Source organism: Eleutherodactylus coqui, chromosome 2 (assembly GCF_035609145.1).
Source record: "Eleutherodactylus coqui strain aEleCoq1 chromosome 2, aEleCoq1.hap1, whole genome shotgun sequence".
Taxonomy (NCBI): domain Eukaryota; kingdom Metazoa; phylum Chordata; class Amphibia; order Anura; family Eleutherodactylidae; genus Eleutherodactylus; species Eleutherodactylus coqui.
In genome coordinates this window covers 195,075,469-195,092,425 of record NC_089838.1, presented here as the reverse complement: position 1 = coordinate 195,092,425, position 16,957 = coordinate 195,075,469, and the positions used below count along the sequence as shown (strand labels likewise).

The 16,957-nt window shown below is 42.5% G+C and overlaps 1 protein-coding gene across 1 annotated transcript in view; it reads right to left on the bottom strand.

The window, feature by feature from the left end:
• LOC136612060 (leucine-rich repeat-containing protein 40-like) overlaps positions 1–16,957 on the bottom strand; it is a 76,759-nt gene that overhangs the window by 27,734 nt on the left and 32,068 nt on the right. The window contains exon 6 of the mRNA XM_066592140.1: positions 1,831–2,031. Coding sequence (XP_066448237.1) covers positions 1,831–2,031 — 201 coding nt within the window. The remainder of the gene's footprint in view (positions 1–1,830; positions 2,032–16,957) is intronic.

Here is a 16,957-nt window from a genome sequence, read left to right as displayed (position 1 = left end):
TCACCCTGCAATCTACGTATATCGTGGCATGTAAAGGGTTAACAGCGGGACATAGTTACACAAACTGGGGAGGTGGTAAGGTGAAGCAGAAGGCAACAGCCGTTTTGCATAGCTAGACACTTCTTCAAGCCTCACATCTGGAAGAAGTGTCTAGCTATGCGAAACGGCTGCCACTTTTTGCTGCACATTTCCACCTTCCCATTTGGTGTAACTACATAGAATAAAGAACCTGCTGCTGTAAAGATCATCAAGGCTGAGTGCGGTGACTGTCAACTCCATTTAGATATCAAGTTTTGCATTTTTGAGTTTAGCATAAAATGGCAAGCCTCACATTAGCATTAAAATTTGTTTGTCATCATTCTCCCTGTTTCCTAATTTTTATACACAATTTTCCAGATTATGTCTAGGCATTCCTTGGAATTCCTCTGTGCTATACAAAATCATTAAATGTGACCACAAATATTGGAAGGACTTTATTATGATTTTTTTAAAGTCAGTTTTGCTGAAGGCCGCGTTTCAATTCATTACAGTATCGGATGCTGATGATAAATTAGCCACATCTTTAAAGAAGTTTTTCCAGGCACTGCATATTGTAGACGTATTCCTCAGAAGAGGTTATCAATATCCAATTAGTGTGTGTGTGGGGGGGGGGGGGCTATTTGAGGAGGCCACAGCACTCAGGTTAGTCTTAGGCCAGTGACATCACTCATCACGTAGCCTTTCAACACCTCATTTCCATTCAAGTGAATGGAATTGAGCTGCTATATCAGGTACAGCAGCTATGAATTATATGGCACTGTGCCTGATAAGCAGGGCAGTAGCCTCAGCGCCCATCCACTGCCTCTTCAAACAGGTGATCAGTGGACGTCCTGGATGGTGGACCCTCACCGATCGGATATTGATAGCCTAGCTTGAGGATAGTTCATTAATATCCTTGTCCTGGAGAATCCCTTTAAACAGGGCTAGAATGGTGCAGTCACGTTTTACACCATCCAACTTCTGGTGTGAGATTGGTGACAAAGTTGCAACTTTTTAAAAGTAGCAATTTTTAAATCTGTCTAAAAACTGGACACCACACAAACCTCGCAGCATAATATCGCAGAAAGACACATTTTGTTTAGCACAACTCTACTTGCACATTAATTTATGCATTTGTGATGAGAAAAAAAGCTACCTCACAGACCTTGATAAATTCCAGTCATTGTTTCTATTTTTTGTTTAGACAAGATTGGCCGCTGATACAGTAAGTAATTGATAGCTGTGAAAATAGTTCTGCAAGTGCAGATATAGCAAACATTAGCTTGACATTTAAGCCGTTATAACTCAACTACAATATACTACAGTGCTGTAAATAGTTATCTACCAGTCATGTTAATGATTGCTACATCTGTGCTAAAGTTTAAGGGGGATAGGTCCAAGAATAAGTCAACATACTGAAGCTGCATCGCATTGGAAAATAATTCTGTAAAAGAAGTTGCTTGAATCACATGACCTCAAGTCATCATGGATGACACATCTAAATATGTGAGCACAGTTTCCAAGTTAGAAACATCAGATAGTTATTTATATTTTCAATATGGGGTAGCTTTTGGGTCTTTTTTTCCCAAAATCTTTGAAACAGGCTTTGATATTTCCTAAGAAAAGAGATCAATCATAATGTAAAAATAAATTAAAAAGGTATCGTAAAAGTCCACGGCTCAAGTGTTACCTTTGTTTTATCACCAGGCGATGATGATTTAACAGTTTTAAAGTGTATATCACGGCATATCGTGAGATTGTATCATGGTGTTCTACACTTCTGGATATCATAAAACATAAATTAATATTTACCTTCAATTTCAGTTCACTGAGACGCTGGAGGCCAGACAATACTTGCACTGTTTCAGACAAGGAACAGATATTGTTATTGGAGGCATCAAGGACATTGAGTGTTAATGAAGAAGCAAGAGGAAGAAGGCTGGTGATTTCATTGTGTTGAACATATAGTTCATAAAGTTTTGGAAGATTTTGGATTCCATCAAGAGAATATAACTGTTGATAGAACAAAACCAGCAATAAATAAATTAATATATTTAGTTTTGTACTGCATATATACACAGCACAGATAAGAGAGACATAGCTGATAAAGATCAGCATATCATGTACAAGGCCATAAGACAAATGTTATAATGGCAGAAGTAAAAGGTATACAGACTATTAAGACAATGTTTTTCAAAAATACTGTATAGTTTATGTTGATTCCATTTTGGTATATTAGGCATATGACATCTTTTGTTAGCGGTAAAAGATAAAATGATAATCTGAATGCATACTGCTTGCATGTTTACAGAACGGGCTAGGAAGATCTCATGAAAGTTCTTAGACTGCAAATTCAGTTGCATGTACCGTATATACCGGCGTATAAGACGACTTTTGAACCCCGAAAAATCTGCTCTGCAGTCGGGGGTCGTCTTATGCGCCGGTAATACAAAAAAAAATGTAAAAAAAAAAAAATCATTACTCACCTCCCCCGGCGTTCTGTCGCGCTCCGGCAGGATGTCGCTCGCTCCTCGTCCCCGGCGCAGCATTGCTTTCTGAATGCGGGGCTTGAAATCCCTGCTTCCAGAAAGCTAATACACACGCCGTCAGCCGGTACAGCTATTCAATGACAGCATTGAATGGCTGTGATTGGCTGAAGGCGCACGTTGCTTCAGCCAATCACACCCATTCAATGATGTCATTGAATAGTGTGATTGGCTGAAGCCACGTGCGCCTTCAGCCAATCACAGCCATTCTGTAACTGGCTGACGGCGTGTGTATTAGCTTTCTGGAGGCGGGGATTTCAAGCCCCGCATTCAGAAAGCAATGCTGCGCCGGGGACGAGGAGCGAGCGACATCCTGCCGGAGCGCGACAGAACGCCGGGGGAGGTGAGTACAGATTTTTTTTTTCTCCACTGTAATACCGGCGTATAAGGTGACAGTTGGGGGGTCGTCTTATACGCCCCGTCGCCTTATACGCCGGTATATACGGTATGTGCTACAATTACTTTAGAAAAATAGTTACATCAAACAATCATCTGCGTAGATCTGTCATTATTCTGGCAGACAAAGACTTATATAGATATATCATAAATAACATTTAATAGTGCTGCATATTTATCATTACAAATGTCAATTCAAGAAGTGAAATATTTGCTTTACAAAAATACAGTTTTGCCACAATTGTAAACTTCATGCAGCTTCAAGAAATTAATCGTAATCGCAGTATCTGCCCTAACCTGCTAGTTCACTAAATGAACTTTCAAAATACACTCATTGTAAAAAAAAAATCAAGCCCTTAGAAGGAGTTGACGGTTTGCAGCAAACCTCGGCATGCAGATACATCTCAGGCAGATATGCAAATGATTAGAGTTGTGGCATCATTAGATGAACGGTCTTGACACCTGAGGCCCTAAAGTGATTTCAACATTGGTCTATAAAAAGGCTCTCAGAGACGACTTGGAATACAAGACTTGAAGGATACAACTTATTTATAAGAAACAGACCACAAAAAAGGGGAGGAGGTATTGTGCTGTATGTTAGGAAAACATTCATCTCCACAGAGATTCAAGCTTCAGAGCATTGTAGTTCTATAGAAACTGTTTAGGTAACAACAGAAAGGACACTATTATAGGCATTTACTATAGGCCGCCTGGAAAAGCAGAAGATATTGATGAACTTTTTCTACATCATATTGCCAAGCTATCAAATAAGCATGACAGTGATTATGGAAGATTTTAACTATCCAAACATTTGTTGGGAATCTCTCTCAGGTAAAAGTAATGGATCCAACAAATTCTTATTCACTGTCGCTGACAACTTTATCTTCCAAAGTCTCAAAGAGGGATCTGCTATCTTGGACCTAATTCTTACCAACAGGTTGGAAATGGTTGAGGAAGTAAGGGTGACTGGGACCTTAGGAGGCAGTGATCATGCTATCCTTGAATTTTGGATAAAAAGGGGAGGAAGACCTGAGAAAACTCAGACCTCAAGGTTGGATTTCAGAAAGGCAGATTTCAATGAATTCAGAAAGAGGGTAGGAAGAATCCAATGGCTGCATGTTCTTAAGGACAGAAATGTCCAAGAAGGTTGGGAAATATTACAAAATGAGATTCTCAAAGCACAATCACTAACAATCCCTAAAAGAAGAAAGAATTGAAAGCATTTAAAGAGACAGAACTTGCACACATCTTAAAAACAAAGAAAAATATGTTTATCAAATGGAAAGAGGGGGGAATATCTAAAGAGAAATATAATGCGGTCAGCAGAAACTGTAGAAAAAGTGTCAGAAAAGCTAAAGCTAATAAATGAATCGAGGCTTGCAACAGAGGCCAAAAGCAATAAAGGATTTGGGGGGGTATGTCAAAAGCAAAAGAAAAGTCAAAGATGCTATTGGATGCTTACAAGATGAAAATGGTGAATTGGTTAAGAATGATGTTGAGAATGCCAAACTTTTAAATTTCTATTTTGTATCTGTTTTCTCTCAGAAAGTAGATGGAACATCAACTGATCTTCCCTGTGCTATTAGGGGAATAAAAGAATGCAGGCTATCTGTAAGCAGAGAGATGGTGAGGGAACACTTGACTAACTTAAATGAATTCAAGTCTCAAGATTCAGTTGAATTACATCCTAGGATACTAAAGGAAGCAGCGGAGGTAATTACTGAATCACTTGCCATAATCTTTGAAAGTTCCTGGAGACAGGAGAAGTCCCAGAAGATTGTAAAAGGGCAAATGTTGTCCCTATCTTCAAAAAAGGGGAAAAGGTGGATCCAGGAAACTACAGGCCTGTGAGCCTGACTTCTATAGCGGGAAAGATCTTTGAACAAATTATTAAACAGCATGTATGCAAGTACGTGGATGAAAATGGAGTAATTATTCAGAGCCAGCATGGGTTTAAAACAAACAAGTCATGCCAGACTAATCTAATTTCCGTCTTTGACAGTATCACCGACTGGGTTGATCAGGGAAATGCAGCGGATATAGTTTATCTTGACCTTAGTAAAGAATTTGACAAAGTATCTCATACTATACTTATTGAAAATTGGCAAATATGGAATTGACAAGGCAACTGTTAGGTGGATTCACATACTCAAGAGTGGTCATAAAAGGCTGCACATCCAAGTGGAAGAATGTATCAAGTGGGGTACCACAAGGCTCTGTCCTAGGCCAAGTGTTGTTCAACATTGTTATAAATGATCTAGAGGAGGGAATTGATGGGAAACTGATCAAATTTGCCAACGACACAAAGCTAAGAGGGATAGCTAACACTAGGGAACAGAGGGAGAGAGAGTATTTAAAAAGATCTAGAAAAGCTTGCACAGTGACTAACAGAATGCTATTTAACAAGGAGAAATGCAAAGTCCTACATCTGGGCAAGAAAAATGAAGAAAGCATACAGAATGGGAGCACATGTGAAAAAGACTTGGGTATACTAATAAATCATAGACTGAACATGAGTCAACAATGTGATGCAGGAGCCAAAAAGGCAAACACAATTCTGGGATGTATTAAGAGAAGCATAGAGTCTAGATCACGTGAGGTAATTATCCCTCTCTACTCTTCCTTAGTTAGACCTCATTTGGAATACTGTGTTCAGTTCTGGGCACCCCACTTTCAAAAAAAGACATAGACAAACTGGAGCAAGTTCAGAGAAGAGTTACCAAGATGGTGAGTGGTCTGCAAATCATGTCCTATGAAGAACGGTTAAAGGAACTGGGAATGTTTAGCTTGCAAAAAAGAAGGCTGAAAGGAGACTTAATAGCGGTCTACAAATATCTGAAGGGCTGTCACAGTACAGAGGGATGAGCCCTATTCTCATTTGCACAAGGAAAGACTAGAAGCAATGGGAAGAAACTAAAAAAGAGGAGACACAAATCAGATATTAGAAAAAAATCTTTCTGACAGTGAGGGTGATCAATGAGTGGAACAGATTACCACTGGAGGTGGTGAGTTCTCCTTCAATGAAAGTGTTAAAAACAAAGGCTGGACAAATATGTGTCTGGGATGATTTAGTAAATCCTGCGCTGAGCAGGGGATTGGACGAGATGACCATGGAGGTCCCTTCCAACCCTACTATTCTATGATTCTACTTGTGTGTAATGGACCTCTTTTTCCACATGTGCAGAGCTTGCTGACTACTAGACATGCCTCTATGATGCAATCAAAGAGATTTCATGGATTGCTGTTGACACCCACCCACTGTCGCCTCTGTTTGTAGTGGTGTCAGCAAGGACGAAAATGGACTGCTAAGGAGTGGAGCTGGGTTGGCTTCAGCGACAAATCCATTAGTTTGGACATTGACGACAGCTGTGTTTGCCTCTGGAGACCTAGGGGTGAGCGCCTCAATTTTCTTTTTTATCTAGACGCAAAGGGGGGCCCCTTGTTACAGTAACAGCTCTGACCTTAGCAAAACAATATACATACCATAGCTTGTATATGGACACTGACATAAATGGTACAACATTGGAGGCTAGGGTAAAATGCTGACTTTGAGAACACCACATATTGCACAGCCAAAGGCTGTAGTGTTGTCCTATCTACATGACAAGCAATGAAAGTGAATTTGGTGAAGTTGTGACTGCGACCATGAACCAACAGTTGCAAGAAATCTAAACCTGCAGAATTTATTACAAGTGTCATAACAAGGTTGTGACAACTTGCCGGTCATAACATGACCACATTCTATTTCATTGGTTGTGATGAACACAGCATGACAATGATCTTTGGCCTTGCACCGTGCTGCGCACGATGTTGCCTTTTAGCCCTAGTCTTAAGCTAGGTACACACTGGTTGTAACTGCGAGTTGACCTGAGAGACTCTGGTACAGTTCACATCGGACAGCACATGGAAAACACATTGACATGTCCTATTTCTCGTATGTGAAACAGACAGGAGTAAGACATGCCATGAGCTTTTTCAGGCAGACCATTGGTCCATGTGCTAGACTAAAAAGGGGCCATGTGCTGTCTGTTGAATTACACCAGTGTTTCCCAACTCCGGTCCTCAAGGCACCCCAACAGGTCATGTTTTCAGTATATCCTATAGTAACAACACATGTGGCAATGTCTGAAGCACCAACAATAATTACATCCCCTGTGCAATACTGAGGAAATCCTGAAAACCTGACCTGTTGGGGGTCCCTGAGGACTGGAGTTGGAAATCACTGAATTACACAGACAGCACATGACCCCAAAATACACTAGCATGCAACGGGCAATATTAACTCACAGACAGTAAATTATATGGGAGATGGAGTAAGACAATACTTGAAATCATAATATTTGAATACAGTTAACAGAATGCATGTTTAAACTATTACCTATCCACAGGAAAAAAAAAACTTTCTGGAAAATACCAATGTCATTACCTCACATGATTGACATTTTAGTGTCTTGTCCTATATTTTGTCAAAATGTTACATAGTAATAAGAATAGTAGTAATAATATTACACATTTAAATCTGGTTATTAATTAAAAATTAAATAATCTTACAAATGTACATAATACGAGGTATAATCAGTACTAAAGTATACCAAGTATGAGGTACAATCATGTTTATGTTATATTCTCTTGTGCACTGGAAGGTGAATGACATATTTTACCTTTTTAGCATCTCTTTGTCCCATTGTTAATCAACTGAAGTAAATTAGCTACTTTGTAGTGAAGCAAGTCTGGAAGGTTAGTTTGTGTCTGAATGAGTATAAAGTGGACTTGTCGCCACTTCTGACATGTCTATACAGGCTTATTCACACAAGTGCATGTGTATTTCAGTCGTATTTACTCACTGTAATTACGTGACGGAAATACGCATAATCCCTACATATTGCGTTTTTTGAGGGGCGCATATTCACAAGCACAAAAAAAGACACAAAGGATACCCCGATTGATTTCAATGAGTGTGTCCTTATATAGACTGAAACTCTGGCAAAACTGATTGAACAGTATCAGAGTGTGTGTGGCTATACCCCAAACTGGTAACACCCATTTGTCAGTTTATTCATATATTTCTAGGATGAATGAAAAAGAACGGCAAAACCTGAAGCTCGAAGAGAAGATACTCCAGCATTGTGTGCTGTTCTCTGAATCTATGGATACCACTGTGGCATTTTAAAGCTTGCTTGGATTTCGGGTGCCAGGGGGTGGGTTCTGGAGTCTGGGACACACCATCCGGTGCCAGATGAGTCTGAATAATTTATTCACCCTTTTTCCTGAAAATTATAGAAAATTCAAGGCGCTGCCCTCTCTGATTGGACCTGTGATGACATCACCGTCATGTGATCAGGGGTGGAGCATGTAACTTACTCAGTCATTAACGGAAAATCACATTCAGTGCAGTTAACAAGCATAGGAGATGTTACACGACTGTCCAGTCCGATGCTGAATTGGGCATTCTAAGAATGCTTCCTAATAATGTTAACCACTCAAACTGCGTCATAAGTAATTGGAAGAAATTCACAATCACATAAAGCAGAATATTTTTAGGATTTTATAATTATTGCTCCAAACACAGAAGAAATTTTTTTTATTTTGGTGATACATACTCTTTAAATTATAAGAATCTAAAATTACGATCCCATACTAACTAACTAGGGCGTGTTTCTTACACGTAACAATATTGGTGTATACTCTTAAGGCCAGGCTTACATGGACAGACCAGATTCCGCAAACTGGAGGCCCACAGCCCAGCCGGCAACCTTGTGTACCTGATCAGTATTGTGGAGGACCGTGATGGCGCAGTACAGTTTATTTTTTTGAATGTCTATTTCCTGTGCCATCTCTGAGTGATGACGCGGGTACCTGCAGCCCATAATTGCGCATGGGCTGCGGGTTGGACGGCCTTCATTGACTTTAATGGAGGCTGTCAGTGAGTGGTCTGCGGCAAAATAGAGCATGCTGCAATTTTATCTCTGCTCATGGAATACACAATTTATACGAGTGTAGAGGAAAAATCAAAAGTTCCTGGCTTTCAATGCCTGTGTTTTGCCGCAGTTCCTAGACATGGACGCCGAGCGCAGATTTTGCAATTGAAATGAGGTCATGTAAGACCCGCTCTAAATTGTAGTCACATGTTATTGTCATACTGTGCATTTTTCTTCTTGTTTGTAGCTATCTTTACTATGTGAAAACATATAAATCAATGTTTATAATAAGTATAACTATAAATATATACATAAATATATGCATATTTGTGTCCAGTTAAGAACAAAAGAGAAGAATTTGAAACTTGCTGAATTGTTGAAGTAATTGTTGAAGTGCTATTTAAAAAGAGGTTCTGTAAAAAAAAGCCTCAGTGTGGTGGGTGTTTCCAGTTGGAGAGCATACCTATTAGCAAATTTGGTGCAACCCCAGAAACCCACACTAAGCTCTTGAGTAGTAAGTGCTATGCTCCAGGGGTGGATATGAATGTGCTTTAAAGAAGAATTTAGACCCAAATAGGAAAACAAAAATGTTTCTACACACCCGTAACTAGCCAGGCACCCACACAACCTTATCCTCGACACTGCCAAACCCCCTAAATGACTTACTAAATATTAACATCATATTACAGAAGAAACTTACAAAACCCATTTACAATTTCCTATCGAACATCTACTCCTTCAAAAAAAACAGTTAACTTTCTGGATTGGGCGAAGGATCTTAATAAAAAAATTTTTACCAACCTCCTGGTCAGAAGCTTTAAAATGGGCCCATAAATCCACCTCCTGCGGCTCCCACTGGGAGCAGTATCAGAAACTTTTGACAAGATGGTACTGCTCACCATCGAGGCTGTCACAAAAGAAGAAAGATATGGATTACTTACCGGTAGTCCCTTTTCCAGGAGTACTCACGACGGCCCCATTACAATGGAGGTTGGCCTCTGACCTCGGTAGGGACAGGAAGAGTCCTTAAAAGCACCTCACTTTCCATCATGCTTCAGTGACTTTCAAATTATTACGGTGAACAATGTTTACTGAACCAAAATTTACCTTCATTCGGTCATATTTACATTAAAAAGAACATAATTATTCTAAAAGGGAGGGAACTATGGGCCGTCGTGATGACTCCTGGAAAAGGGACTACCGGTAAGTAATCCGTATCTTTCTAGGTCGTCATCCCAACGGCCCCATTACAATGGAGTAATACTAAATTATAGGTGACTTTAGGGTGGGTCTACTGCCTGGAGGACTTTCCATCCATATCCCAGGTCTTTGCTCGACTGGACGTTAACCCTGTAGGGTTTGATAAAGGTGTGTAGACTAGACCAGGTGGCTGCTTTGCAGATTTGCTCGGCAGACGCCTGGCCCTTCTCTGCCCATGAGGAGGAGAGGGAGCGTGTGGAGTGGGCTCTGATTCTCCCCCAGGGGATCGAGACCCCTAGCTTTGTACATCTCCTGGATGGCAGTCTTGATCCACCTCGCAATAGTGCTTTTAGATGCCGACTTTCCTTTGCCCGGCCCCTGAAATTGGACAAAGAGGTTGTTATTCTTTCGGAAAGAGTGGGTAGCCTCTAAATGCGTTAGAACGGCCCTTCTGACATCTAAGCTGTGAAACTCTCGTTCTCTGATATTACGGGGGTTTTGGAAGAGTAATTGTCTGCTCTCTATGAAATTTGGACACCACCTTTGGTAGAAAGGCTGGGTCTAATTTAAACGTAATTCTGTCATCCTGTACTAGCATATGTGGTTCGACACAGCATAAGGCTTGTAGTTCCCCTACTCTCCGGGCCGAAGTTACGGCGACTAACAGAGCAACTTTTAGCGTAAGTAGTCTTAGGGGGGAGTTGGGGAAGGGGTTCAAAGGGTGGTTGGCAGAAACTATTTAGGACTAGATTTAGGTCCCAAGTAGGGAAGCTTTCCCTAATAAAGGGCCGAAGCCTGTCTGCCCCTTTAAGGAATCTACAAACCCAGCAGTGTTCCGCCAAGGAAAAATCTAGGTATGATCCTAATGCTGCTGCCTGAACCCTAAGAGTTCTTGGGCTAAGGCCTTTCTCTAGGCCCGCCTGCAGGAATTCCAGGATTGTGGGTATATCGATCTCTGGAATTTTGCTTGGATCTAGTTTACAGAATTCTGATAACTTTCTCCATATCCTGTCGTAGATAGCTGTAGTTACGGGCTTACGACTTTTGGTCAAGGTAGTAATTACTTTGTGGGAAAGTCCCTTCCCTTGAAGTATCATGCCTCCAGCATCCAGGACGCTAGTTTCAATTTTTCGACCCCCGAGTATGTTAGAGGGCCCTGGAGAAGGAGATCTTCCATGGCCGGTAGTCGAAGTGGGCCCCGGATCGTTAAAGTAGGGGTCTAAGATTACTGACTCCCGGCTGGCCTGAATCTTTCTGAGAGTGTGCGGGATCAGTGGGAAGGGGGGAAATGCATAAGCTAAGTCCATGTCCCAGCTTTGAGACAGGGCATCTACTCCGCACAGGTTGTCTCTTGGGTTGAGCGAATAGAAGTCCCGGCATTTTGTATGGCGAACAGATCTATCTGTGCTTTTCCCCACTGGCGTGCTAGTTGGTTGAAGACTTGCTGGTTCAGACCCCATTCTCCCGGAAGGATGCTCTGTCTGCTGAGGAAGTCAGCAATGATGTTTGTGGACCCTTTTAGATGGATAGCTGAACGGGACAGCATGGTGGATTCCGCCCAGCGAAGTATCTTTACCATCAGTTGTTGGAGGTGTGGGTGTCGGGTTCCCCCCCTGGTGACGAACAAACGACAGGGCTGTCATATTATCAGTTAAGATTTTTACATGCCTTCCTGTTAAGTGGGGTTCTGCCGCATGAAGGGTCTCCCATATTGCTCTTAGTTCTCTATAATTGGACCAGCGTGTTGCTACTTGGGAATCCCAAGTTCCCTGTAGGATTAAGTCGGCTATGTGCGCTCCTCATTAGAGATGAGCGAGTATACTCGCTAAGGCACTTTACTCGAGCGAGTAGTGCCTTAGCCGAGTATCTCCCCGCTTGCCTCTAAAGATTCGGGGGCCAGCGGGTGGTGGGGAGCGGCGGGGGAGAGCAGGGAGATCTCTCTCTCCTTCTCTCCCCCCTGCTCCCCGCTGCAACTCACCTGTCACCCGCGACAGCCCCCGAATCTTTAGAGACGAGCGGGGAGATACTCGGCTAAGGCACTACTCGCTTGAGTAAAGTGCCTTAGCGAGTATATTCGCTCATCTCTACTCCCCATCCTGTTTTGCTAGCATCTGTTGTGACAGATATGGCAGGTTCCCATGACCAGGGTTGCTCAGGTTCCTCTGCAGGGTCCACCAGCGTAGGGATTCTTTAACTTGGACAGACAGGCTCACCTTTTTGTTTAGGGAGGTCTGCCGCTTGTCCCACCTGGCAAGGATGCACCTTTGTAGTTGGCGGGTATGGGCTTGTGCCCATGGAATTATTTGTATGCAGGCTGTCAGAAGGCCCAGCACTTTCATTGCTTCTCTAATGGACACCGTAGTAGCCCGGCACAGGGAGGTCACGGCTTGAATAAGGTCTTCCCTTCTGGATAGTGGAAGCCGAGATTCCTGGATATGGGAGTCTAGTAGTATGCCCAAGTATACCTTCTGTGTACCTGGGGTCAAATCGGATTTTTGTTCGTTTACTATCCACCCTAAATCATTCAGGGTAGATAGGACTATGGACAGGTCTGCGCGTATGGCTTCTGTTGTTCTTGACACCAACAAAAAGTCATCCAAATATGGAAAAATAAGAATCTGGTTTCGCCTGAAATAAGCTATCATCTCTATCACTATCTTTGTGAAGATTCGAGGGGCAGTCGAGATCCCGAAGGGTAGAGCCGTAAACTGATAGTAATAGGTTGCGTCACCATCCCACAGGGCGATCCTCCGGTATTTGTGGTGAACTGCGGCTATTGGGACGTGATAGTATGCGTCTTTGAGATCTATAGTGCACATGACGCTATCGGGATCTATTAGTGATACGATGGACCTCACAGTTTCCATCTTAAATTTCTTGTCTGAAATGAATTTATTTAAGGCTTTGAGGTTGAAGATGGTTCTGATAGAGCCGTTCATTTTTTTTTAATCAAAAAAAGGGGGGAATAAAATCCCTCACCCCTCTTATGATCGGGAACCTGCGTAATGACCCCTAGCTCCTTATGCTCTTGGATGCCCTGTTCTTGCGGGGACCCAGGGGAGGTTAGGAGGAATCTCCTAGGAGGTAGAGAGTGAAATTCAATTCGGTACCCGGCTACAATTATCTGAAATACCCAGGGGTTAGATGTTATCCCCTGCCACTGGCTCAGGTAACGTGCTAGTCTACCCCCTGTTGAATCAGAAGTGGGTTGAGCTTCCTTACCCCGACCTCCATTGGTGTACGACCATCTTCCCATCTTCCCTTTTCCTTTGATCTCAGGAGGTGGCTGCCGTGTCCTCCCTGGAAAAGATGTTTTCCTGTAGGGCTTTCTGTCTGGAAGGGTCTTGCTCTTGTCTCCAACCTTTTCAAGTATTTTGTCCAAGACGGGCCCGAACATGTATTCCCCTTGGAACGGAATGGCGCAGAGTTTGTTCTTGGATGTTACATCTGCTGCCCATGTTTTTAGCCATAACGCCCTTCTTGCGGTGTTACTGGGGACTCCGGTTTTTGCGCCGTATGTAACGGTCTCTGCCGACGCATCAGCTAGAAAGGTGGTGGCCATTTTTAGAAGGGGAAGACAACTGGCTAACTCTTCCCTGGGAGCCCGGTCTTTGATATATGTTTCCAGCCTGTTCAGCCATAAGACCATGGACCTGGCTACGGATGTTGCCGCCACGTTAGCTTCGACGGTAAAGGACGTGGCTTCCAAGGCCTTCCTCAGCAGACCGTCGATTTTCTTATCCATTGGGTCCGAGAGTTGCGATGCATCCTCAAAAGGTAGAAGGTTTTTCTTTTGGGCCACCTTTGCAATCTGTATATCGACCTTTGGGGTCTCTCTATACAGGCGGACGTCTTTGGGAGCAAACGCAAGCCAGTTCCGAATTTTTTCTTGTGACCGATAGCCTCTTCTCAGGTTCCTGCCACTCGTCTGCAATAACTTGTTGCAGGGTCTGATTGACCGGAAACATGGTCTTCCATCTTGACCGGAGGCCCCAAAACATCTCGTCCTGGACTGTCCTAGGCGGGTGATCCTCTTTAATTTGCATGATTTCCCTCACTGCTTTGATGAGGTGCCCAATGTCGTCCGAGGAAAAATAATATTTTTTCTCGTCCTCAACCAATGATGGCGGATCTTCTAGTTCTCCCTCTGACAGGAGTTCCAGGGAATCACCAGAAATAGAGCTCGCCGCCTCTGTTTGTCTTGGCCTTTTGGGGGCCCATGAAGGACCAGGTTGAGGATGAGAGAGGGATGCCATAGAGGCCTGCAATTCTTCTTTAATCATACAGCAGATGTTGGTTTTAAATGCCACTCTTTCCTCCGCTAGTATTTTCCCAGTGCACTCTTCACATAGGGGTTTTTTATAATTTTCCTCAAGTCTCTTACAACAGAGGACACATTTTTTGGATATTTTCCTGGGGTCTGCTTTAGCCTTCGGACCTTCTTTATCCATCTAACCCATACAAAAAAATGGGAGAGAGGGGAGAAAAAAGGGAACATATATGCATCTAATTCGGCATAAATGACAAATTTGCATGTTCCATTTTTTGGCATATAGCCTACTCACGGTTTGTAGTGAAAAAATATGTGTGTATTAAAATAAAGAATCTGTCTCAAAAGGGATGCTAGATACATAATGGAGCATTATAAGATGTAAATAGGCTTGTGTGTATTGAATAATTCAAAGCAGAGATACGCTCAAGGCAGGAGGTACGGTACAGTGTCGAATGATTTGTTTCTTTTTTTCCGAGAAACCATATCTGGACCTGTGATGTGCAGCTGTTATCAGTAAAAGTTCCCCCACGCCTTTAGGTTTGGACAAAGGAACTGACTGTGCTAACAAGACACTACGACCATCTAAATCACAAGGGAAGAACCAGACCACGCCGGATAAACAGACATTTGAAGGACATTTCATAGACTCTCACGCTATGCGATTGCCGAACAATGCATAATTCATAATCTCTGCCTAATCCAATGAGATGTATCCTGTGACTAATAAGACATTCCTTTCCTCTATTCTTAAAAGCTATAAAAAGGTTAATAAACGCTCAGTACAGGTCGCCTCCTTGCAGAGAGAGCCACTTGTTACCTGCCGTGGCTTTTATCTACGTATCTGGGGAAACTGATAACTGTCTCAGTGTCTAGTTCTTGGTTTCTGGGATGCATCCAGATACGGCTCTAATTTGGACCTCTTGACCTGAAAGGTTATGTGACCGGGAGCGGTCCTTAACAATTGGCGTAGTCGGCAGGATCTATCAGTCGGAACTGGTAACAGGCATCGGACAGTGACGTTGGACGAGGAATTCTTATATCCATTGTGCCAGAATCCTCTCTCTCATACAGCCCGGTAAGTGTCATATTTATTATATGATGTCTACCGTTGGTCTGTTCTGGCGCAGTTGATTGTCCGTCTTTCTGTCAGGTGTTCGATGTCATGTTATTAAGTTACCGTTGATAGAGATGTTTATCTCAGGTCTTGAGTGTTTTGTGTATATTATTAACTGGACAGGATTTGTTGTTAAGTAGTGCCCGTATACAGCATTATCAGACGTGATAATGGTTCCTGTCGGGCTGGGGTTGGCCACCCTAGGTATATAGGTAGTAAAAACTAATTAGGTTGCTTTATGCGATGTCCAAATTTTGAAGAAGTAGTGCCTGATAGCGTTACTAGACGAGTCTTTTAATTGTTCCTGTCGGACTAGGGCCAACCTCCTTAGCTGTGTGTCTGATAGCGTTGTTCGACAAATCAAGCCATAGTAACATAGTTTGTAAGGCCAAATAAAGACAATGTCCATCTAGTCCAGCCTGTCTAGCCTCCTGTGTTGTTGATCCAGAGGAAGGCAAAAAACCCCAAGAGCAGAAGCCAATTAGCCCTTTTGGGGGAAAAAATTCCTTCCCGACTCCCTAATGGCAATCAGACTGTTCCCTGGATCAACCTCTAATAGTTCCTATCTGCTTGTATATCCAGATTAACAATTAACCTTAGATTTATAACCTATAATATCCTTCCTCTCCAGATAGACATCTTGTCCCCTTTTAAACTCCTCTATGGATTTTGCCATCACTACTTCCTCGGGCAGAGAGTTCCACAGTCTAACTGCTCTAACCGTAAAGAACCCTTTTCTATTTTGGTGATGAAACCTGCTTTCCTCTAAACGTAGCGGAAGCCCTCTTGTTACGGTCGTAGTCCTGGGTATAAACAGATCCTGGGAGAGATTCTTGTATTGTCCCCTCATGTATTTATACATAGTTATTTGGTCGCCCCTTAACCTTCTTTTTCTAGAGTAAATAATCCCAATTTGGATAGCCTCTCTGGGTATTCCAGTCCCGTCATTCCATGTATTAGTTTAGTCGCTCTTCTTTGAACCCCCTCCAATACTGTAACATCTTTCCTGAGCACCGGTGACCAGAACTGTACACAGTATTCCATTTGGGGCCTGACTAGTGCCTTATATAATGGAAGGATAATGTTCTCGTCCTTCACCCCTATACCTCTTTTAATGCATCCCAAGACTTTATTTGCCTTTGCAGCAGCTAACTGGCATTGGTTACTCCGGTTTAGTCTACAATCCACTAGAACCCCCAGATCTTTTTCCATATCTCTTTTCCCTAGCAGTACCCCATTAAGTGAATATAGGTAACATCCGTTTTTGCTGCCCATATGCATAACCTTACATTTGTCTACATTGAACTTCATTTGCCATTTTTCTGCCCAAGCCCCCAGCTTATCTAGGTCCGTTTGTAGCCGTACATTGTCCTCCGTTGCATTGATTATATTGTATAATTTTGTGTCATCTGCAAATATTGATATTTTGCTGTGCAGCCCCTCTATCAGGTCGTTGATAAATATATTGAACAGAATGGGGCTTAATACTGAA